General features: G+C 49.7%; 1 protein-coding gene and 1 pseudogene across 1 annotated transcript; one reads left to right on the plus strand and one right to left on the minus strand.

The window, feature by feature from the left end:
• Positions 1-5,332: 5,332 nt before the first annotated feature.
• Positions 5,333-5,449, minus strand: LOC146076209 (5S ribosomal RNA; annotated as a pseudogene).
• A 4,202-nt stretch (positions 5,450-9,651) lies between these two features.
• LOC146073483 (uncharacterized) lies at positions 9,652-18,065 on the plus strand. Its single transcript, XM_083180664.1, has 2 exons — positions 9,652-10,071; positions 16,862-18,065. Exons 1-2 carry the CDS (start codon positions 9,652-9,654, stop codon positions 17,438-17,440), a joined length of 999 nt encoding a protein of 332 aa, XP_083036790.1. The 3' UTR covers positions 17,441-18,065.
• Positions 18,066-24,280: the final 6,215 nt, after the last annotated feature.

The following is a 24,280-nucleotide window of genomic DNA, read 5'->3' on the forward strand; positions in this document are numbered from 1 at the left end:
CACAGGGCAGGACTACACCCCACACAGGGCAGGACTACACCCCACACAGGGCAGGACTACACCCCACACAGGGCAGGACTACACCCCACACAGGGCAGGACTACACCCCACACCGGGCAGAACTACATCACACAGGACAGGACTACACCCAGGGCAGGACTACACCCCACACAGGGCAGGACTACACCCCACACAGGGCAGAACTACACCTCACACAGGACAGGACTACACCCCACACAGGGAGGGACTACACCTCACACAGGTAAGGACTATACCTCACACAGGGAAGGACTACACCCCACACAGGGCAGGACTACACCCCTCACAGGGCAGGACTACACCCCACACAGGGCAGGACTACACCCCACACAGGGCAGGACTACACCCCACACAGGGCAGGACTACACCCCACACAGGGCAGGACTACACCCCACACAGGGCAGAACTACATCACACACCGGGCAGAACTACATCACACAGGACAGGACTACACCCAGGGCAGGACTACACCCCACACAGGGCAGGACTACACCCCACACAGGGCAGAACTACACCTCACACAGGACAGGACTATACCTCACACAGGTAAGGACTATACCTCACACAGGTAAGGACTATACCTCACACAGGTAAGGACTATACCTCACACAGGGAAGGACTATACCTCACACAGGGAAGGACTATACCTCACACAGGGAAGGACTATACCTCACACAGGGAAGGACTATACCTCACACAGGGAAGGACTATACCTCACACAGGGAAGGACTATACCTCACACAGGGAAGGGCTACACCCCACACAAGACTACACCCCACACAGGATAGAACTACACCCCACACAGGACTATACCCCACACAGCACATAACTACATCCCATACAGGACAGGACTACACCTTAAACAGGGCAGGATTACATCCCACACAGGGCAGGATTACATCCCACACAGGGCAGGATTACACCCCACACAGGGCAGGACTACACCCCACACAGGGCAGGACTACACCCCACACAATGCAGAACTACATCCCATACAGGACAGGACTACACCCCACACAGGGAAGGATTACACCCCACACAGGATAGGACTACACCCCACACAGGGCAGGACTTCACCCCACACAGGGCAGGACTTCACCCCACACAGGGCAGGACTTCACCCCACACAGCGCAGAACTACACCCCACACAGCGCAGAACTACACCCCACACAGGGCAGGACTACACCCCACACAGGGCAGCACTACACCCCACACAGGGCAGGACTACACCCCACACAGGGCAGGACTACACCCCACACAGGGAAGGACTATACCTCACACAGGGAAGGACTATACCTCACACAGGGAAGGACTATACCTCACACAGGGAAGGACTATACCTCACACAGGGAAGGACTATACCTCACACAGGGAAGGACTATACCTCACACAGGGAAGGACTATACCTCACACAGGTAAGGACTATACCTCACACAGGGAAGGACTATACCTCACACAGGGAAGGACTATACCTCACACAGGGCAGGGCTACACCCCACACAAGACTACACCCCACACAGGATAGAACTACACCCCACACAGGACTATACCCCACACAGCACATAACTACATCCCATACAGGACAGGACTACACCTCAAACAGGGCAGGATGACATCCCACACAGGGCAGGATGACATCCCACACAGGGCAGGATGACATCCCACACAGGGCAGGATGACATCCCACACAGGGCAGGATGACATCCCACACAGGGCAGGACTACACCCCACACAGGGCAGGACTACACCCCACACAGGGCAGGACTACACCCCACACAGGGCAGGACTACACCCCACACAGGGCAGGACTACACCCCACACAGGGCAGGACTACACCCCACACAGGATAGGACTACACCCCACACAGGGCAGGACTTCACCCCACACAGGGCAGGACTACACCCCACACAGGGCAGGACTACACCCCACACAATGCAGAACTACATCCCATACAGGACAGGACTACACCCCACACAGGGAAGGATTACACCCCACACAGGATAGGACTACACCCCACACAGGATAGGACTACACCCCACACAGGATAGGACTACACCCCACACAGGATAGGACTACACCCCACACAGCGCAGGACTTCACCCCACACAGCGCAGAACTACACCCCACACAGGGCAGGACTACACCCCACACAGGGCAGGACTACACCCCACACAGGGCAGGACTACACCCCACACAGGGCAGGACTACACCCCACACAGGGCAGGACTACACCCCACACAGGGAGGGACTATACCTCACACAGGGCAGGGCTACACCCCATACAGGACAGGACTAAACCTTACACAGGAATGGTCTACACCCCACACAGGACAGAACTCCACCCCACACAGGACAGAACTACACCCCATGCCACCCTCCACTTAGATGCCAGACACGTCCGTCCTTCTCCCTTTCCATTGCTGGATTGAAGATGGTGCCAAGCCACAGTACTTATATAGGGTCTGGATCTTGTGAGAATCCGACAGCAGGATGATAATGTTTTGCTTTGTTCCGGAATCCGAGTTTGGCGGGAACAGCTGAGCCGCACTCGGAACTTGCCTCGGATCAAGAAGTTCGGGGGGTTCAGATCTAGGAGATCCCAACACTCTCATCCCTAATAAGAACATATCTGTTCCCACCTGAAAATAGCAGGTCATTAAAATCCAACAACTGCTCTACAGTATGTACCAGAGATGTGATTCCAGTGGCGTAACTAAAAATGTTGCTCCCCCCCCCAGCCAAAAAAGTTTCTGGTGCCCCCACCTCCCAATGTCCCTTAAACATTATGCCATACACCAAATGTAGGCTCTCAAGAGCAGGGCACTCTCTCCTCGTGTGCTTTTCTTAGAATATATCTATCTATCGATAGATAGATCGATATAGAGATATATATATATATATATATATATCCCTGCCATCCTGATAATTGCTTCAGAGACCAGTCCCCTGATGCAACTATCCTTATTTAATATTTACTTGGGTACTTGTGTACTATCACGGCGCCCATCGCATCGCAGACCATAAGGCATGCGATGCGATGCGACGAGATGTCCCCCGATGTCATACAATGTTAAAATTGTATAGCATTGTATATGGCATACACAGTTGATTTTATATAGCGTGGCGAGCGCCCGAGCCCGAAGCGTGGCGAGGGGACGCGGAATACATGTAAAGTAATACGCGTCTGCTCGCCACACTTCGGGCTCGGTGGCTCGCTGCGCTCACCACACTATATAAAATCAACTCCACGCCGACGTGGATAGTGGGGGTATGAAAAGGTCGGAGGACGCGTACCGCCGCCCCTCATGGGCTCGCTGGGCTCGCTGCGCTCGCCACGCTTCGGGTTCATGTTCATACTGGGGGTGGTGTGGGGGTGCATTTAACATTGTAAGCCCCCATTAGGGTGCTTATACAATTAAACATCGTTTAGGGGGCTTATACAATTTTAAATCACATTGCATCGCAGTGCATCGGGTGTATGGCATGTGATGTGATTATATGGTGTGGGACCAAATATCGTGGGCGCCGTGCTAGTACACAAGTACCTTTACTTGTCCTAAATTGTCTTGTACTGTAAGTCGTTATCTGTTTTTGCTCATTTATGTAATGTTAGGCGCTGCGGAACCTTTGTGGCACCATATAAATAAATGATAATTATCATAATGCACCTTACATTATGCACCACACACTGTAACACCCCTTACATTATATACCACACACCTTAATGCCCCTTACATTATACACCACACACTGTAATGACCCTTACATTATATACCACACACTGTAATGCCCCTTACACTATACACCACACACTGTAATGCACCTTACATTATATACCACACACTGTAATGCACCTTACATTATGCACCACACACTGTAACGCCCCTTACATTATATACCACACACCGTAATGCACCTTACATTATGCACCACACACTGTAACACCCCTTACATTATATACCACACACCTTAATGCCCCTTACATTATACACCACACACTGTAATGACCCTTACATTATATACCACACACTGTAATGCCCCTTACATTATATACCACACACTGTAATGCACCTTGCATTATATACCACACACTGTAATGCACCTTACATTATGCACCACACACTGTAACGCCCCTTACATTATATACCACACACCGTAATGCACCTTACATTATGCACCACACACTGTAATGCCACTTACACTATACACCACACACCGTAATGCCACTTACACTATACACCACACACCGTAATGCCCCTTACATTATATACCACACACCGTAATGCACCTTACATTATGCACCACACACTGTAACGCCCCTTACACCGCAGGAATGAAGACTTATGTGTGGCGAAGCTGCGCCGTCACCAGAAAAAGGGTGTGACTGCATTGAGAGGGGGCATGGCTTATTGGGAATAAAGCTATCACAAGCCATGCCTCCTGTTTTCCTCACTATGGAGGCATGCTGAGTGCTCTGTGAGCTTCTGGCATGTCCCCAGCCCCTGTATTTCCTGTGAATAGAAGCTATGCGTATGCAAAATATGTCTATTTATCTCTGCTCTACCAAGCAGAGCACTTAGTGACAGGGCGTCTCCCAACTTCCCCTCCTCCCATTGCAGGATGTTGCTGCCCTCAGGTGCGCCAGTCCCACAAAAATCAGGACAGATGGGAGGTACTGTATGCTGACAGATGCTAACACACAGACATGCAGATGCTGACATGCTGGCACACAGTTAAGATAAGTGTCTAAAGAAAGACGTAGGGAGAACAAAAGGGTTTTTGGGGCACACTTTCAGTAATAAATGAGTGAAAGGAATGTGAGGAAATGGGTGAAGTAAAATCTAACCTTTATTTCTTAATATTTAAAAATACATACATGCACACGTCAATTTTAATGCAAAAGACAGAATTTTATGCAAAATTGCAAGCGAGATAACGCATCAAATCTTAGGCGTAGTAATTAATCAATTAGAATAAATATACAACAATAATGTTCTCAAATGGTTGTTACACAACGTCCACCTGGTAGGTGAAAATGATTGCAGGGAATTTACCAGTCACAGACAATTTGTAAGCAAGAAAAAGTAATGACATGAGTATCAAATGTACCAATAAAGTTGATTTGTTTAATTAAATCTTGCTATGGACCCTCAATTGATATGATACAATATATTATCCCATATATGTTATTGTATCGGTCACAGGTTGGGTTATTTGCATAGTATAACAGAGTTTATAGGTAAGATAGGAGAATGCTCTTCGTGTGCATTCGCTACTTCTGCTGTCTGGATGTAAATACAGCACTGGATATTCCCTGGTGGTCTCCCAAGAGGTACTGATCCGGCCAGTCACTGCTTAGCTGCTGAGTTCGGATGGGATCAGGCGGCACAGCAATGTATGGCAGTATATATCGACAGATGAGAGAGCCTCAAATGTTACTGGGAGCCAGATGTCACTTCTGCTTTTCATCTGGTGTCACCCAGGTAAATGAGAGAGTAAGTGAGTCCAGGTGATAGATGGTGATAAGGATGGAATAGGCAGGAGAAGAGAGAATAATGCACAGATAAACTGAATATATATATATATGTGTGTGCCCGCTGCTCAGATATTCTGGTTTGTAACTACCGTACCAGTAATGGAGGATACTGTGCACCGTAGTACATGCAGGGGTGAGTGGGGTCTTTATGATCGGTAGATTGGTGTATGTGCGCAATGATTACAGAATCAATAGCGGCATCATACAAGACAAGGTGTGTCTTATGCTTTCATAAACACAAAGGTAGAGAGAAAAATCGTCACCTCTTATGGTTTATATATTGGCAGCTGGTTTTATATAAATAGCAACAGATGGAAAGAAAAATATATATCACAATTTTACATCAAAACATTGGGCCTTATTTTGGTTCACTCTTTCTGACAAAATCCTTCTTAGATGGACAAAACCATGTGCACTGCAGGGGAGCATATGCAAAATGTGCAGAGAGAGTTAGATTTGGGTGGGGTTTTACTTCAAAGTGAGATCTATATTGAAGTGTAAAAATAAAGCAGCCAGTATTTTCCCTGCACAGAAACAAAATTACTCACCCAAATCTAATTCCCTCTGCACATGTTACATCGGCCCCCCTGCAGTGCACATGGTTTTGTCCATCGAAGAAGTATTTTGTCAGAAAGATTGATCCAAAATAAGGCCCTTTGTTCTAAGACACAGACAAAAGAAACCACCATTAGTATATTTCAGTCAATAGGATTCACTCTAGGCAGGGAGTGTTGTATTATTGAATGAAAGTGTGGCTAGTTAGATAATAGTAACAAATGGCAACAAATTAGTGAGCCTGTGAGTGGATAAATAACTCTCAAAAAGTATGAGATTTGTGCCTACATAATATGTATGAGGCGCAGGACGGTTATTGCCAAAACACAGGAATTCCCTGTATGTACATATGTAAAACAACAACAGCATTGGACTAACCTGTGAAAAAAATGTATATAAATAGCGCTGGAAAGTAGCGCCGGCACTGAGCGCTAATGATTTGCTCGTTATGAGTCACCCTGCCAGCTGAGGTGCGAGCGTAAGGCTTAATACCTGTATTTGTAGCGGCGGGGTCCCGTAACAGACACAAAGTCTGTCCGTGATGTATTACACCATCATTTGGTTTAATACCTGTATTTGTCACACAGACAGATGCTGACAAATTGAGAGTTCCTAAAACACGAGCGCTGAAAAGTTGATGCATGGATGCTGACACACTGACAGGTGGATGCTGACACAGACAAGTATACATACTGTATGCTGACACATAGCCTTAAGAAAAACTTTAAATTCTTGGGTGTTAAAAACAATAGACAAAGGTCAAAGTTTACGCAAATTGGTAGAAATAAGACAAACAAAAGATGAAGATATAAAAGATTACTGGGTACATTTTAAAGAGGGCATCCAGAAATATACTGACTGGTTTCATGACAATGATCAGGACTTAAATAGAACAGATTTGGTTACAACATTTGTGGATGGCTTACATCAGGAAGTCAGAGAAGAAATTATCTTAAGAACTTCTAGGTTTGGGGCTTTTCCTCCTTCCTTTCGCTCCTCCTTTCGGAGGGAGCATCTGGTAGAGGGCAATCGGGCAGGGGGAAGTTCCTCAAAATCCCATTATGGTGCCTTCACTAAGAAGCAAACCTCTAAGTCAGAGAATATGTCCCTTTTCTGGGATCAGTGTGGGGGTCGACTCCTACAGTTTTGGGTCGCCCGGTTCCAGTCCACATAGGATCCTTGGGTACAGGCTGTGATCTTACAGGGTTACAGGATAAACCTCATGGGAGACCCTCCGTAGCATTTTATCCCAATAACTTTGCCACGGGAAGCCTGTGTGAGACAAGTCCTTTTGTGGGTGGTGGCATCTCTCACTCGAAACAGAGCGGTGATTCCAGTGCCTTCGGGGGACAAAAAATGGGTTTCTATTCCACCCTGTTCTTGGTTCCCAAACCAGATGGCTCTTTCAGACCTATTCTGAACTTGAAATCCCTGAACAAACACTTGTGGGTGGATCATTTCAGGATGGAGTCTCTAAGGTCAGTTTTGCTGAGCATGGAGCCAGGGGAATTTTTGGCTTCCATAGACATTCAGGACGCGTATCTACACATTCCTATTTGGAGAAAGCATCAATCTCTGATTCGTTTTGCAGTGGGCTCACAGCATCTTCAGTTCAAGGCTCTTCCCTTTGGGCTGGCGGCTGCGCCCAGCCCAATTGTTTTCCTTGGCGTTATAATTTAAATGTGCAGCGGAATATGTTTGTGAGGCTGGACAGGAGTCAAAATGGCATCCAAAGTGTCAGCCATTTCTGTCACTGCTAGGAGAGCTTTATGGCTCAAGGCTTGGGAAGCGGATTGTAAATTCAAGAAGTCACTGGAAGCGTTGGCATTTAAAGGAGAGTTCTTTTTTGGCTCAGAATTAGAGGTCCTGGTAAAACAGGCTATGGGGGGGAAAGAGTACTTTCCTGAAGATTAGCACACAGTGTATCAGCCCACGCAATCATAGCCTTTGAGACCCAAGCAGACGCAATAACTGGGTGCAATGTGAACCCCACCCCTTCAAAGGTGGATTCAAGGCAACCTTCAATCTTTTCATCAACAGGTTCTTTAGATGCCGCACCCCCTTGAACAGGCAATGCTGTGGTCATTGATAGGCGGGCCACAGGCGCATCCACCAAGGGAACCTTTTCCCACAGTTTAATGTGATCGTCCGGCATGGGGTACAGATTATCAAACATTTTAGGCAAAGCAACCCTCTTATCTGGCGTTTTCCCCAAGTATTCTCCTCAGAACATTCGCCCTTTGCCTCCCTTGAATCAAGACTAAGGCCTGGTACACACCAGAATGATTAGGGCACGATTAGGGCAAATTTCGACGGTTGTAACGACGGTTGTGCCTGAATTGGTGCACAATCGTTTGTATTTTACTCACGATCCTGGTCGTTTGCGATTGGATGCGCGCTCCCGGCACGTCGTATGTCGCATTGGAGATTTTGCCTCCTGCAGCAGAATCAGCCGATCCGACCGCTGATTGTGTGCTGATTTTATGCACATCGTTAGCACATTGTGTGCGCTTACGTCGTCGCGACCATCCATCCGATCCGGGTTGTTTACGCCAGAGATCCAGGACACTCCCACCGCAGCCATATTGGAGCCTCGTGGATGCAGCAGAGATCACACGACTTCTGCTCCAGCGTGCACCGGACTGCAGGTATGTTTTTGTCAGGCCACTGCAGTCCACCCTACCCCCCCGTGTACCCGCTGCCCACCAATGTGTTTTGCGATCAGGCCACTGCAGTCCACCCTACCCCCCGTGTACCCGCTGCCCACCAATGTGTTTTGCGATCAGGCCACTGCAGTCCACCCTACCCCCCCGTGTACCCGCTGCCCACCAATGTGTTTTGCTATCAGGCCACTGCAGTCCACCCTACCCCCCCGTGTACCCGCTGCCCACCAATGTGTATTGCTATCAGGCCACTGCAGTCCACCCAACCCCCCTGTGTACCCGCTGCCCACCAATGTATATTGCTATCAGGCCACTGCAGTCCACCCCACCACCCTGTGTACCCGCTGCCCACCAATGTGTATTGCGATCAGGCCACTGCTGTCCACCCTACCCCCCGTGTACCCGCTGCCCACCAATGTGTATTGCTATCAGGCCACTGCAGTCCACCCCCCCCCCCCCGTGTACCCGCTGCCCACCAATGGCAAAGGCCCCAGATGCATTATGCCACCACAGCCCACTATGCTCCCCTGCGGCCTACCCACTACACAGTATGCCACCACAGGCCACCCCACCCCCCTGCAGCCTTCCCACTACCCAAAGCATAATGTTACCATCCAGCTGCCCTTTTGCAGGTGATGTTCTCCCACCCCCAGGATTTAAAAAAGTTTTGTAAACAAAATATTATAATAATATTTCTTAAAATTTGTTTAATAATTTTGAAACCAAACATGTATTCTTAATAATAATAATACAGTGTATTGAAACATATTTACATATACTGTTTATATGAAGACAACTTGTTTTGTCAAAAAGTATGTACATAGGTTTTTTTCAAAATCTATTCATTTTTTACAGAAATGGCCCAGGCGATTGCCAAGGAACACAAATTTATAGAGGCGTTCTTTGAGAAATATAGGGAGCTGGACTGCCTTTGGAAAACTAAATCGAAGGAGTACAGCAATAAAATTAAAAGAGCTCCAGCGTTTCAGGAGCTGGCCCAATTCAGCAAGAGCTACAATCCCGAGGCTGATGCGGACTGGGTCCGAAAAAAAATACAGAACTTGAGGACCGTGTTCCTTAAAGAACACAAGAAAATTCAATCGTCCAAAAGGTCCGGTGCAGGAACTGCAGATGTATACGAGACGTCTTTATGGTACTACAACCTGCTGACCTTCACGTTGAGCCATGAGGTGCCAAGGTCGGGACTCTACCTAATGGTGGAGAGTGAGGCAGACGATGTGTTTGTGGGCCTGGATGAAAGTTCCCAGCCGTTGTCGGTAAGTACTGGTCCAATGTGTATACACCCCTTCCTCCTTTGTTTGTTTTAGGCTCCTATAGAGCATTCCTTTGCGGTCCCATCATTTTTTAAATGTGGTCTTCCTGCCAGGGGACAGCACCAACGCCATTAAAGTACTCCTTATATTGGTCCCTGACCTGTTTGGCTCTTGCTGTCCCCCGGTACTGCTGGGCCGGCGTCGCCAGGGACACGATTGGTGCAACCTCCCTAGGCTCGTCTGGGTCCTCCTGTGGTGCTGGTCCTGCCGTCCGATGGGCCCTTTCTTTGCGCCAAAGTAGATTGTGCAGGACACAGCACGCCATGACGGCCCAGTCGATTTTATCCAGCCGCAGGTTAATGGCTGTGTGGAAAATGCGGAATCTACTAGCCATAATTCCAAATGCACTTTCCACAAGCCGCCGTGCCCTGGAGAACCTGTAATTGAAGACCCGTTTGTCGTGGTCAAGACCACATTTGGCATAGGGCTTCATGATGTGTTCATGAAGCCCAAATGCCTCGTCCGCCACGAAAACAAAGTTCAGTCCATGCTTCGTTTCTTTGACTGTGGGCAAGTGCAGGGTGTTGGAGGCGAGCCTCTGGTAGAACTTTGTGTCCTTCAAAGTTCCACCATCTGAAGCCCGCCCATTCCTGCCGACATCCACAAAGATGAATTCATAGTTCGCATTTACCACAGCCATCAGCACAATACTGAAGTACCCCTTGTAGTTGAAGTAGTAGGAACCTGTCACGGCTAAAGGGCTGGATGGAGTCGTGCGGTGCACAGGAACCGGAGACGGACCAGGAGGAGTAGGATTGAAACGTGCAGGTTTAATAACTGATTTCATAAATGATAAACTTCACTCAAATACTTCTTTAAGTGACAGTTGGAATAAATTAAATAGAGTCCAGCACAATACTAATAACGGGCAGGGAAATCTGGAAACGTATACTTGGTGAGCCAGAGTACATAGATGAGGATCCGGAAGGAGGTTGATTTGATGACAGAAGAAATGGATCCGGATGACTGAAAGATGATGGAATGAATGAGTTGTATGAAGGAGGACAGCGGAAAGCTGTGCAGGGTAATTCTGGGACACAAGCAGGAACAAGCACTAGGTAGGACTTGCAGCATTGGTGTCAGGAGAAAACTTCCTTGTAGCAAGATGCAGGGAGCAAGGCACCAGAGTCAGGAGAGAAAGAGCCAGGATCCGGGAATCAGCTAGGAGTTGTGAATGACTCCAAAGACTCATTGCACTGACACTGAACAGCCTAGGCAGATCCCCTATATCCCCAGGGGATGGCTGCCATTGGCTGTCAGCACAGGATGAGGAGGGAACCTCCACTCTGGGCCAATCTGTCTCCTGCCCTCAACCAAGATGGCGACGCCGGCCTCCCGGCACCACTACTGCTGCCATCCCTACCCAGAGCTGCTGCTACCCGCACACCGCAGACCGGAGCCTGCACACGCTAGCCGGCGGCGGGCGCGGACGGGTGAGTACTGTACCCGCCGCGCTCCGTCGCGGCTACGTGTGACAGTACCCCCCCTTTTCAGGGTGACCCCAGGGCGCCTGTGGGCCTTGTGCGGATTTCTCTGGAGAAATTGCTTTACCAGTTTTGGAGCGTGCAAATCAATGGAATCCACCCAAGAGTTCTCTTCGGGACCAAACCCAACCCATTCCACCAGATACTGGGTACGAGAATTGCGGCAACGAGAGTCTATAATGCGTCTTACCTCGAATTCAGACCCACTTTCGGAGTTAATCTTGGGCGGTTTGGGAATCTTCTTTTGATAAGAGTTCAACCTTAAAGGCTTGAGGAGGGACACATGGAAGGAATTCGAAATCCTTAGGGAAGGAGGAAGTTGAAGTCTATAAGCGACAGGATTAATGACTTGGATGATAGGGTATGGCCCAATGAACCGGGGAGCCAGCTTCATAGAGGGCAGACGGAGGCGTATATGGCGGGTAGACAGCCATACCCGGTCTCCGACTTTCAATCTGGGCGCTGCCCTTCTTTTCCTGTCTGCCATCCTCTTGTATCGGGCGGAAGATTTAAGAAGAGCGGTGTGGACATCCGACCAGATTTTAGCAAAGCGTTGTAATGAAGTGGTTGCTGCAGGAACTTCGGAAGAGGATAATTCTGAGAAATCCGGAGATCGTGGATGTTTGCCGAATACTGTAAAGAAGGGGGTGGTTCCGGAGGAAGAGTGATAGGAGTTGTTATGCATATATTCTGCCCACGGGAGAAGATCCACCCAGTCATCTTGGGACGACGAGACAAACAGTCGGATAAAGGCCTCCAAGTCTTGATTCACCCGTTCTGTCTGGCCATTGGTCTGGGGATGAAAGGCAGTGGAAAACTTGAGTTTGACCTGTACCGCGGCACAGAGAGCTCTCCAGAACTTTGCAACGAACTGTACTCCGCGGTCGGATACAATCTCTTTGGGCAGTCCGTGAAGTTTAAAAATGGTTGAGATAAATAGCTGAGCCAGTACTGGAGCAGAGGGGAGACCTTTTAGTGGGAAAAAATGGACCATTTTCGAGAATCGGTCGACCACTACCCAGATTGCGGTATGACCTTTTGAGGGAGGTAGTTCGCAAATGAAGTCCATTGACAGATGGGTTCATGGTTCTGTGGGAATGGTTAGAGGGCGGAGAGGACCAGCGGGAGTTGTTCTGGGCACCTTATGCTGAGCACATCTTACACAAGACGCGACGAAGTTGGTTACGTCGTGGCGGATGGTTGGCCACCAATAAGAACGTGACAGGAACATCAAGGTCTTTTGTGCTCCTGCGTGCCCTGCGAAGCGGGAAGAATGTGCCCATGACAATATTTTCTTGCGGAGTTCGGGGGGAACGAACGTTTTACCTGGAGGAGGAGATGGCTGTACGGTTACTTGGGCGAAGACCAGCGGATCGAGGATTGGACGAGGAGGTGTCTCTAGGTCAGAGGTCGTCTCAAAGGAGCGGGATAGAGCGTCTGCCTTAGTATTCGTGGTTCCAGGTCGGAATTTAATTTGGAAGTCAAAGCGTTCAAAAAACATGGCCCAACGGGCTTGGCGGGCAGTAAGGCACTGAGCCTGTTTAAGAAAGGACAGATTTTTGTGGTCTGAATACACGGTGATCTTATGCCGTGCCCCCTCCAGAAGGTATCGCCACTCCTCTAACGCAGTTTTGACTGCAAGCAACTCCTGTTCCCCGATGGGGTAATTCTTCTCTGCCGGGAGGAATTTTTTGGAGAGGAAGGCACAAGGGTGTAATTCTTGATCCTCACCTTTTTGTGACAAGATGGCCCCGATCCCTTCCGAGGATGCGTCCACCTCGAGAATGAAGGGCCTGTCGAGGTCTGGTTGGAGGAGGATTGGTGCCGTTATGAATGCTCTCTTTAACTGCTGGAAGGCAGAGGATGCTTCTGGCGACCATCGGCTTGGATCAGCTCCCTTGCAAGTGAGAGCAGTGAGGGGAGCAGCGATAGTAGAGAAGTTCCGGATAAATCGCCGGTAATAGTTTGAGAACCCTAGGAATCTCTGAATTCCTTTGAGTGTTGTGGGGGCTGCCCAGTCTTGGATGGCTCTCACCTTTTCTGGGTCCATTTCTATCCCAGTGGCGGAGAGAATGTGACCCAAGAATGGAATGGACGTGACCTCAAAAACGCACTTCTCCAACTTGCAGAACAGTTGATTTTGGCGAAGACGTCGTAGGACTTCGGACACTGTCTGTCTGTGAAGTTGAAGATTTGGAGAGAAGATGAGTATATCGTCTAGATAGACTACGATGGAGTGGTACAGCAAGTCCCGAAAGATATCATTTACAAACTGTTGGAAGACGGCGGGGGCGTTACAAAGGCCGAAGGGCATCACCAGGTATTCATAGTGGCCGTCGCGCGTGTTAAAAGCCGTCTTCCACTCGTCACCTGGACGGATCCGGATCAAATTGTAGGCCCCTCGCAAGTCCAATTTAGTAAAGATTGCTGCCCCTCTGATCTTGTCCAATAGTTCTGCGATAAGGGGTAAGGGATAGCGGTTTTTAATGGTGATGTCGTTCAGGCCCCTATAGTCGATACATGGCCGAAGACCGCCATCCTTCTTTTTCACAAAGAAAAACCCGGCCCCGGCCGGAGAAGTAGATGGTCGAATGAAACCTTTGTTTAAGTTCTCTTGAATGTACGAGGACATGGCCTCAGTCTCAGGTAGTGACAGGGGATAGATGCGGCCACGAGGAGGGAATTTCCCGGCCACCAGCTCTATCGGGCAGTCCCAAGGACGGTGAGGAGGCAGGGTGTCGGCACCACCTTTACTGAATACATCTGTAAATGAACGATATGGTGCGGGTATCGACAAGGGTGGAGCTGAAGAGGATGAAGGATAGTTACCCTCACGTTGTGGATGGGTCTGGTAGACCGGAAGGATCTGAGGAATGCAAGTAGACTGGCAATCTGTTCCCCAGGCCTTGACCTCCATATTGGTCCAATCGATGTGTGGGTTATGTTTGGAGAGCCAGGGAAGGCCCAGGACCATTTGGTGTGAGGACTGTGGAAGAATGAAGAATTCGAGGGTCTCTTGATGTAGAGCTCCTATGAGCAGTGTCACCGGGGTGGTCTGATGGGTGATTTGTCCACTACGAATTCGACTCCCATCCACTGCAGTGAGGACCAGCGAGTGATCCAGGGGTTGCACAGGCAGGGCATGTTGGGTGACAAAAGAAGAAGAAAGGAAGTTTCCCGCTGCTCCAGAGTCCAATAGGGCCTGAACTCTTTTTCTCCCTTGGGGACACACAAGGGTAACCGGAATGGTGGAATCAGAAGAAGAGGGAGATGGAAGCAAGACTCCTAATCGGACCTCCCTCGGGGAGATTAGGAGCGGTCGTTTCCCGGCCGCAGCGGGCAGGAAGCCAATAAGTGAGCTGAGGAGCCACAGTACATGCATAGATTCTCTCGCCGTCTTCGGGACTTCTCTTCGAGAGAGAGACGGGAGCGGTTGATTTGCATGGGCTCATCTGTTGACACCGCAGGAGGCGGGGTTGGTTTGGAGGCTGGTGCGACATTGGAAGGAAATCGAGGGCGAAGGCGATCAGAGCGATTCCTCTCAAGTTGGCGTTCTTGGAGTCGCAGATCGACTTTGTTACATAATGAAATGAGTTCAGCCAGGGTGGAAGGAGAATCGCGAGTTGCTAACTCGTCCTTGATGCGCCCGGCTAGGCCGTTCCAGAAGGCAGAAACGAGAGCCTCTTCGTTCCATCTGAGTTCGGAAGCCAGGGTTTGAAATTGTACGACATATTGTCCCACTGGGCGACTGCCCTGACGAATCCTTAGGATCTCTGTGGCTGCGGAGGACACTCTGCCAGGCTCGTCGAAGATGCGACGGAAGGAGGCCACAAACTCTTCATAGTTATTGAGGATGGGATCCGCACGCTCCCAAAGGGGGGACACCCACTCCAGGGCTGGACCCGCCAGTAGGGACACGATGTAAGCCACCCGAGTCTTGGGAGAGGGGAAATTGGAATGCTGGAGGGTAAAATGGACGTCACATTGATTCAGGAATCCTCGACACCCCCTCGGGGACCCGTCATATTTACTGGGGGTTGACAGGTGTAGATGGTGAGGAGCAGCTGGCCCAGGGGGAGCAGCAGAGGCCGAAGCTCCGGAGGTTGGTGCTGCTGAAACTGAGGGAGCCACCTGAGGTGATGACAAGGTCTGGAGAAATTGAGCCACTTGACGCTGGGTAGTCTCTACTTGTTCCAATCGAGCCATGATGCCTTGAAGAACATCCGTCATGGAGGCCTGTGCTTCACCCGATTCCATCGGGTCAGTGCAAACTGTCACGGCTAAAGGGCTGGATGGAGTCGTGCGGTGCACAGGAACCGGAGACGGACCAGGAGGAGTAGGATTGAAACGTGCAGGTTTAATAACTGATTTCATAAATGATAAACTTCACTCAAATACTTCTTTAAGTGACAGTTGGAATAAATTAAATAGAGTCCAGCACAATACTAATAACGGGCAGGGAAATCTGGAAACGTATACTTGGTGAGCCAGAGTACATAGATGAGGATCCGGAAGGAGGTTGATTTGATGACAGAAGAAATGGATCCGGATGACTGAAAGATGATGGAATGAATGAGTTGTATGAAGGAGGACAGCGGAAAGCTGTGCAGGGTAATTCTGGGACACAAGCAGGAACAAGCACTAGGTAGGACTTGCAGCATTGGTGTCAGGAGAAAACTTCCTTGTAGCAAGATGCAGGGAGCAAGGCACCAGAGTCAGGAGAGAAAGAGCCAGGATCCGGGAATCAGCTAGGAGTTGTGAATGACTCCAAAGACTCATTGCACTGACACTGAACAGCCTAGGCAGATCCCCTATATCCCCAGGGGATGGCTGCCATTGGCTGTCAGCACAGGATGAGGAGGGAACCTCCACTCTGGGCCAATCTGTCTCCTGCCCTCAACCAAGATGGCGACGCCGGCCTCCCGGCACCACTACTGCTGCCATCCCTACCCAGAGCTGCTGCTACCCGCACACCGCAGACCGGAGCCTGCACACGCTAGCCGGCGGCGGGCGCGGACGGGTGAGTACTGTACCCGCCGCGCTCCGTCGCGGCTACGTGTGACAGAACCACTGTGGGGTGGCTGATTGATGCGGACGTGTTTCCCATCAATGGCTCCTCCACAATTAGGGAAGTTCCACGCCTCGTCGAATTCAGCAGCGATGTTTTGCCACTCCTGCACGGTGTTGGGGAACTGGAACAAAAAAGAAAAGGAGATGTTAACTAATTGTTGTTATTTTCTTTTCAACAGACAACAAGCACAGAGAAAGAGGTTGGCCACACCTCAACCCCTACCCCAACCCCATCGCCAACCCCTGAGCCACCTGCAATTGACTCATCTGGAACAATCTGTGGAGTGCCAGAAACCCCCACCCCGCCACAACTATTCTCAAAAAAGAAAAAACGCAGGACCAAGACAGTCCCTGACCCAGACCCGGATGATGATATACTTATACGAGCAGAGCAGGTGCTGCGTAGGCCCCCTGACCAGTATGACACCTTCGGCAAATGCGTGGCTGAGGGCTTGCGGAAGTTGAATCCGGAACAACAGATGGCGTTCGAACGTCTCACTAGCGAACTCCTGTTTAGGGGCCGTCTTGGCCTTCTGACAATTCAAACCAAATTAGTTGGACTTCTCCCATGGCAGGAGACGCCATCTACTAGTAGTGCCGTACCCTCACCAGCACTTGCCTCATTGCCTGAAACCACCCCACCGAGTGCGCAATCCTGTACCCAACCGGCTACACCTCCTCGCTACAGTCACCTGTATACATCATTGTTGAGTGACAGCACGGACCAAGACGAAACACCGGTTTTTCAAGATTTATAAGCACATTCCATACAATTATTTCAAAGTTGGCATGGAGTAGTATGGCACACGGTGCTTGTCGTGGAGATAATGGCTATGGTGACCTGTTGCATACCGCAGAACAATGGGGCCGGGACCATTGCATCTGCGGTATGCAACAGGTAATCCTGATGGCCCTTTCATTATCTGCGCTACAAGCACCGTCTGTCATACTGCTCCATACCACAAGGCAATGAGGCATTGGTTTGGTTTTATGTTAATACTTGTTAGGGCACTTTGCCTAGGTTTTATATATTATGTGTGTTTTTGCTATAGGTCCATGCATGGGGCAGTATGGCACATGGTGCATGTTGCGCAGACAAAGAAAGGACCTTCATGCTACTGTGGCGCACAGTGCAGAGCAATGGGGCCGGGACCAATGCTTCTGTACTAGGTGCCATGCATGCATGAGGGTGCTTTCATTGTCTGCGCTACATGTGCCGTCTGCCATACTGCCCCTTAACGCACGGCAATTAGGCATTTCTGTGGTTTTATGTTAATTCTTTTACTTGTTAGGGCACTTTGCCTAGGTTTTATATATTATGTGTGTTTTTGCTATAGGTCCATGCATGGGGCAGTATGGCACATGGTGCATGTTGCGCAGACAAAGAAAGGACCTTCATGCTACTGTGGCGCACAGTGCAGAGCAATGAGGCCGGGACCAATGCTTCTGTACTAGGTGCCATGCATGCATGAGGGTGCTTTCATTGTCTGCGCTACATGTGCCGTCTGCCATACCGCCCCTTACCGCATTGCAAACTTCATTAACATTTTATAGCAATATTTTAAAAAAACACAAAGCACTTTTTTAAATTATGTGTACTCAATGTGCAGTATGGCACATGGTACATGTGGTGCAGACAAAGGACAGGGCCACGTGGCGCATAGTGCATATCAATGGGGCCGGGACTATTGCATCTGCACTATGCGCCACGTGAGGTGGAGGGGACATGCATTATCTGCGCTACAAGCACCATGTGGCATACTGATCTCTACCTCATGGCAGACCAAAGCCATTACAATTGTTGTTTTTTTGGGGGGTATTTGCATTACTGTTTTTGCACTTTTTATATTTATACTTGAAAAATTACATTTATAAGTATTTGTGAATCTGACGGTTAAATTATTTAAATAAAAAAAATAATGTTTTCACTACAATTGTGTGCTGCATTTTTCCTTACCTTGCAATACTGATGCTGCAGGACCTTCACAATCGCTTTACAGGTCTCCGGTATAATCATGCCCAAAGCTTGCGGGGAGATGATGGCTCCAAACTTGAGGTCCGCCAGCGATCGTCCTGTTGCCAGAAACCTGAGGGTCACCACCAGCTGGTCCTCAGCAGGGATAGCCATGCGGTACTTGGTATCCTGCTTCTGGATGAGGGGGGTGACAAGACGCAGCAGCTCCTGGAAGGTCTCATCGTCCATGCAAAGAAAATTCCTATAATCCTGGGGATTATTCTCGCGAATCTCCATCAACAGGGGCATATGAGACCGCGCCTGTCGGCCTAGGAGCCACTGCTTGGTCCAGCAGGACCGAGCCTTCCTACGCTGGGCCCTCATCCTCCTCACCCTGAGTACAGCGTAGGAAAGCAGGAATTCTTGCTGGAAAGAATCCATAATGCAAAAATCAGAATGGGAAAAATAAAAGCACAATTTGTAATGCCAGGCAAAAACAAAGCAGACCAAAATAACAATGTGCAGCGTTCAGCAGGTATACACCAAGCCTCACTAGTCACAAAGCAGAAATGAGGTCCTTTAAAATGGCTACTGGTCTTTGTCCCCCCTCTGCTAGCCCAGCCCCTTTAATTACATGTCATAAACGACCATGGCCAGTGCACACACGATGTACTCACGATCCGCACATCCGATGGTCGTACGACCGTCGGGAGCGACGTCGTATCGTATCTACAGCGTAATTACATCGTTTGCAAAAGAAACACGATCGTTAGCACATCGTGAGTAGGCCGCGGGAGAGCGCTCCAGGGAAGTGCACGTTAAATCGTTAGCCGATCGTTCGACGATCCTGATCTTTCTGGTGTGTATGGGGCCTAAGTGTCCATGAGGAAGAGGGGGCAGGAGGAGGACAGTGTGTGCGCGGTGCAGGGAGCTGCTCAGCCTCTCCATACTGCCACCTGATGTCAGACAGGCACTGCCGGCGGCGTGCAGGCTGTGTGCACTCGTGGTGCAGAGAGCAGCTCTTTATACTGCCGTCCGCCCGCTGTCAGACAGGTGCTGCAGGCAGCGTGCAGGAGGCAGTGACAGTGAGGGCTGAAGCAGCTTTAGCAGGGAGGGAGACAGCGCCTTTTCAGCATGGCGCCTCCCTGCTTTGCAGGAGTTGCTGAGTGGGTAGCGCCGGCCCTGCCCCTGACACATTATGCCACATACTGCAATGCCCCAGACACAATATACCACACACTGCAATGTTCAATATGCCACACACTGTAATGCCCCTGACACATTATGCTACACACTGTAATGCCCCTGACACATTATGCTACACACTGTAATGCCCCTGACACATTATGCCACACACTATAATGCCCCTGACACATTATGCCACACACTATAATGCCCCTGACACATTATGCCACACACTATAATGCCCCTGACACATTATGCCACACACTGTAATGCCCCTGACACATTATGCCACACACTGTAAAGCCCCTGACACATTATGCCACACACTGTAATGCCCCTGACACATTATGCCACACACTGTAATGCCCCTGGCACATTATGCCACACACTATAATGCCCCTGGCACATTATGCCACACACTGTAATGCCCCTAACACATTATGCTACACACTATAATGCCCCTGACACATTATGCCACACACTATAATGCCCCAGACACATTATGCCACACACTGTAATGCCCCACACACATTATGCCGCATACTGCAATGCCCCAGACACATTATGCCAGACACTGTAATGCCCCTGACACATTATGCCACACACTGTAATGTCCCTGACAGATATTGCCACACACTGTAATGCCCCAGACACCTTATGCCACACACTGTAATGCCCCTGACACATTATGCCACACACTGTTATGCCCCTGATACATTATGCCACACACTGTAATTCCCCTGACACATTGTGCCACTAACCGCAATGCCCCAGACACAATATGCCACATACTGCAATGCCCCAGACACATTATGCCACACACTGTAATTCCCCTGACACATTATGCCACATACTGCAATGCCCTAGACACAATATGCCACACACTGCAATGTCCATTATGCCACATACATAAGTCCCAGCACTGGAGGCAAAGAAGAAGGGACATCTGCACGTGCCAAAATTAGGGGGCAGGTCCTACTATCGGGGCACTCCTGCGAGGCCACACACCCCATTTTTCTGCTATGGGGGCATGGCCAGCGCTCTGAGAGCTGCTGGCCATGCCCCCAGCCTCTCTAAATAAACGCTGTGCCATATATACACAGTGCCAGTTACACAATGCCCCCAATACCCACAGTAATGCCATAAACACAATACCCCCCAGCACTGCCAGATAAACAATGCCCCCCCCCCCCCCCCCGATTGTGGTGCCATTCGAAATATACTCTGATGGTACTGTGTGCCAAAATACGGGTGTAGCCACATAGGGTTCGGACAATGAAAAGGGGGGTGTGATACACATATGCCCCCAATAGTGCAGTGCCAGATACACATATGCCCCCAATAGTGCCAGATACACATATGCCCCCAATAGTGCCAGATACACATATGCCCCCAATAGTGCCAGATACACATGTGCCCCCAATAGTGCAGTGCTAGATATACATATGGCCCCAATAGTGCCAGATACACATATGCCCCCAATAGTGCCAGATACACATATGCCTCCAATAGTGCCAGATACACATATGTCCCCAATAGTGCCAGATACACATATGCCCCCAATAGTGCAGTGCCAGATATACATATGCCCCCAATAATGCCAGATACACATATGCCTCCAATAGTGCCAGATAGACATATTCCCCCAATAGTGCAGTGCCAGATATACATATGCCCCAATAGTGTCAGATACACATATGCCACCAGCAGTGCCAGATACACATATGCCCCCAATAGTGCCAGATACACATATGCCCCCAATAGTGCCAGATACACATATGCCCCCAATAGTGCCAGATACACATATAGCTCCAATAGTGCCAGATACACATATGCCCCCAATAGTGACAGATACACATATGCCCCCAATAGTGCCAGATACACATATGCCCCCAATAGTGCCAGATACACATATGCTCCAATAGTGCAGTGCCAGATACACATATGCCCCAATAGTGCCAGATACACATATGCCACAATAGTGCCAGATACACATATGCTCCCATGGTGCCAGATACACATATGCCACCAGTAGTGCCAGATACACATATGCCCCCAATAGTGCCAGATACACATATGCCCCAAAAGTGCCAGATACACATATGCCCCCAATAGTGCCAGATACACATATGCCCCCAATAGTGCCAGATACACATATGCCCCCAATAGTGCCAGATACACATATGCCCCAATAGTGCCAGATACACATATGCTCCCATGGTGCCAGATACACATATGCCACCAGTAGTGCCAGATACACATATGCCCCCAATAGTGCCAGATACACATATGCCCCAAAAGTGCCAGATACACATATGCCCCAATAGTGCCAGATACACATATGCCACCAATAGTGCCAGATACACATATGCCCCCAATAGTGCCAGATACACATATGCCCCCCATGGTGAACAACAGAGTTTTTGAGCGCTATTTATGGTGGTAAAGCTGGTATGCCCCAACAGTGCCAGAAAGCTTTTATGCCCCCACGGGATATGGTCATTTGGTCTACAGCATGATGGTCGACAAGCATTGGTTCGACACCATTAAGTCGACATGCAGTTAGGTCGACATGTGTCTAGGTCGACATGGCTTTAGGTCAACAGGTCATTATGCCAACATGGCTTTAGTTTGACATGTGTCTAGATAGACAGGTCATTAGGGCGACAGTCAAAAGGACGACATGGGGTTTTTTACAGTTTTTTGAGCCGACATGAGCCAACAGGCATAATTTCATCCCCTACCATCTACTAGGCAATGGAGGGAGAATAAAATAGTGTGCCGAGCATAGAGAGCAATGCGGGGGGACGCGGTGCTACGCTTCAGTGTCCATGTCGACTGTGTCGACATTTTGGTGAAAAAACTGTGAAAACACTAAAAAACACCATGTTTACCTTTCCATGTTGACCTTGCCCATGTCGACCTTTTGCTTGTGTCGACCTAAACCCATGGCGACCTAATGAACCTGTCAACCTAAACCCATGTCGACCTAATGACCCTGTCGACCTAACACATGTCGACCTAATGGTGTCGACCCAATGCTTGTAGATCATCTTGTTGTAGACAAAACGATCCCAACCCGTCTCCACAGTGCCAGAAAGCTGGTATGTCCCCACAGTGCCAGAAAGCTGGTATGTCCCCACAGTGCCAGAAAGCTGGTATGTCCCCACAGTGCCAGAAAGCTGGTATGTCCCCACAGTGCCAGAAAGCTGCTATGTCCCCACAGTGCTAGAAAGCTGCTATGTCCACACAGTGCCAGAAAGCTGGTATGTCCCCACAGTGCCAGAAAGCTGCTATGTCCACACAGTGCCAGAAGCTGCTATGCCCCCACAGTGCCAGAAAGCTGCTATGCCCCCACAGTGCCAGAAAGCTGCTATGTCCCCACAGTGCCAGAAAGCTGCTATGTCCACACAGTGCCAGAAAGCTGGTATGTCCCCACAGTGCCAGAAAGCTGGTATGTCCCCACAGTGCCAGAAAGCTGCTATGTCCCCACAGTGCCAGAAAGCTGGTATGTCCCCACAGTGCCAGAAAGCTGCTATGACCCCACAGTGCCAGAAAGCTGGTATGTCCCCACAGTGCCAGAAAGCTGCTATGTCCCCACAGTGCCAGAAAGCTGCTATGTCCACACAGTGCCAGAAAGCTGGTATGTCCCCACAGTGCCAGAAAGCTGGTATGTCCCCACAGTGCCAGAAAGCTGGTATGTCCCCACAGTGCCAGAAAGCTGGTATGTCCCCACAGTGCCAGAAAGCTGGTATGTCCCCACAGTGCCAGAAAGCTGGTATGTCCCCACAGTGCCAGAAAGCTGCTATGACCCCACAGTGCCAGAAAGCTGGTATGTCCCCACAGTGCCAGAAAGCTGGTATGTCCCCACAGTGCCAGAAAGCTGCTATGTCCCCACAGTGCCAGAAAGCTGGTATGTCCCCACAGTGCCAGAAAGCTGCTATGCCCCCACAGTGCCAGAAAGCTGGTATGCCCCCACAGTGCCAGAAACTGCTATGTCCCCACAGTGCCAGAAAGCTGCTATGTCCCCACAGTGCCAGAAAGCTGGTATGCCCCCACAGTGCCAGAAAGCTGGTATGTCCCCACAGTGCCAGAAAGCTGGTATGTCCCCACAGTGCCAGAAAGCTGGTATGTCCCCGCAGTGCCAGAAAGCTGGTATGTCCCCACAGTGCCAGAAAGCTGGTATGTCCCCACAGTGCCAGAAAGCTGGTATGTCCACACAGTGCCAGAAAGCTGGTATGTCCCCGCAGTGCCAGAAAGCTGGTATGTCCCCACAGTGCCAGAAAGCTGCTATGTCCCCACAGTGCCAGAAAGCTGGTATGTCCCCGCAGTGCCAGAAAGCTGGTATGTCCCCGCAGTGCCAGAAAGCTGGTATGTCCCCACAGTGCCAGAAAGCTGCTATGACCCCACAGTGCCAGAAAGCTGGTATGTCCCCACAGTGCCAGAAAGCTGCTATGTC

This window comes from Crinia signifera, chromosome 4 (genome assembly GCF_055691185.1).
Source record: "Crinia signifera chromosome 4, ASM5569118v1, whole genome shotgun sequence".
Classification (NCBI taxonomy): domain Eukaryota; kingdom Metazoa; phylum Chordata; class Amphibia; order Anura; family Myobatrachidae; genus Crinia; species Crinia signifera.